Genomic DNA, 360 nt, shown 5'->3' with positions numbered 1-360 from the left:
GAGGATTATGTACGCAATAACAAGGATAATATCCTCGCCCGTTGACATTTTCTAAGGCGATTACAGAGTCGACGGGCGGACGTTTTTCGGTGTAGAAGCATTTCGCGTAGATCTCGTCCGGTCGGGTGTACATCTGATAGAACAAGATCTCGTTGTGAAATTGAAGATCGATACGAGCTAGCTGATTAAAGCCCGGCATGGGTCTCTTCAGTATCATAGATAATTCCTCGTTTCGTCCGTTTAGCTTGTTCTTAAACTGTAAACGTACACGATATATATTGGATATAATAAAAATGCCTGTAGATTCGCATAGCTCATATCGTACTTTATCGACATTCGGTCCAAGATTCTCGATGATCT

The 360-nt window shown here is 41.9% G+C and overlaps 1 protein-coding gene across 1 annotated transcript; it reads right to left on the bottom strand.

The window, feature by feature from the left end:
* Positions 1–6: 6 nt before the first annotated feature.
* On the bottom strand, positions 7–355 carry LOC105460819 (the record flags this gene model as incomplete). The annotated part of the gene is made up of 1 exon (XM_011707310.1): positions 7–355. A coding segment is annotated over one exon (349 nt), but the record flags the coding sequence as incomplete, so codon positions are not given.
* Between the last annotated feature and the right edge of the window lie 5 nt (positions 356–360).

Source organism: Wasmannia auropunctata, unplaced genomic scaffold (assembly GCF_000956235.1).
Source record: "Wasmannia auropunctata unplaced genomic scaffold, wasmannia.A_1.0 LD315109.1, whole genome shotgun sequence".
NCBI classification, from domain to species: domain Eukaryota; kingdom Metazoa; phylum Arthropoda; class Insecta; order Hymenoptera; family Formicidae; genus Wasmannia; species Wasmannia auropunctata.
Note: the sequence above shows the minus strand (reverse complement) of the source record. Positions and strands in the feature narration are given on the sequence as shown.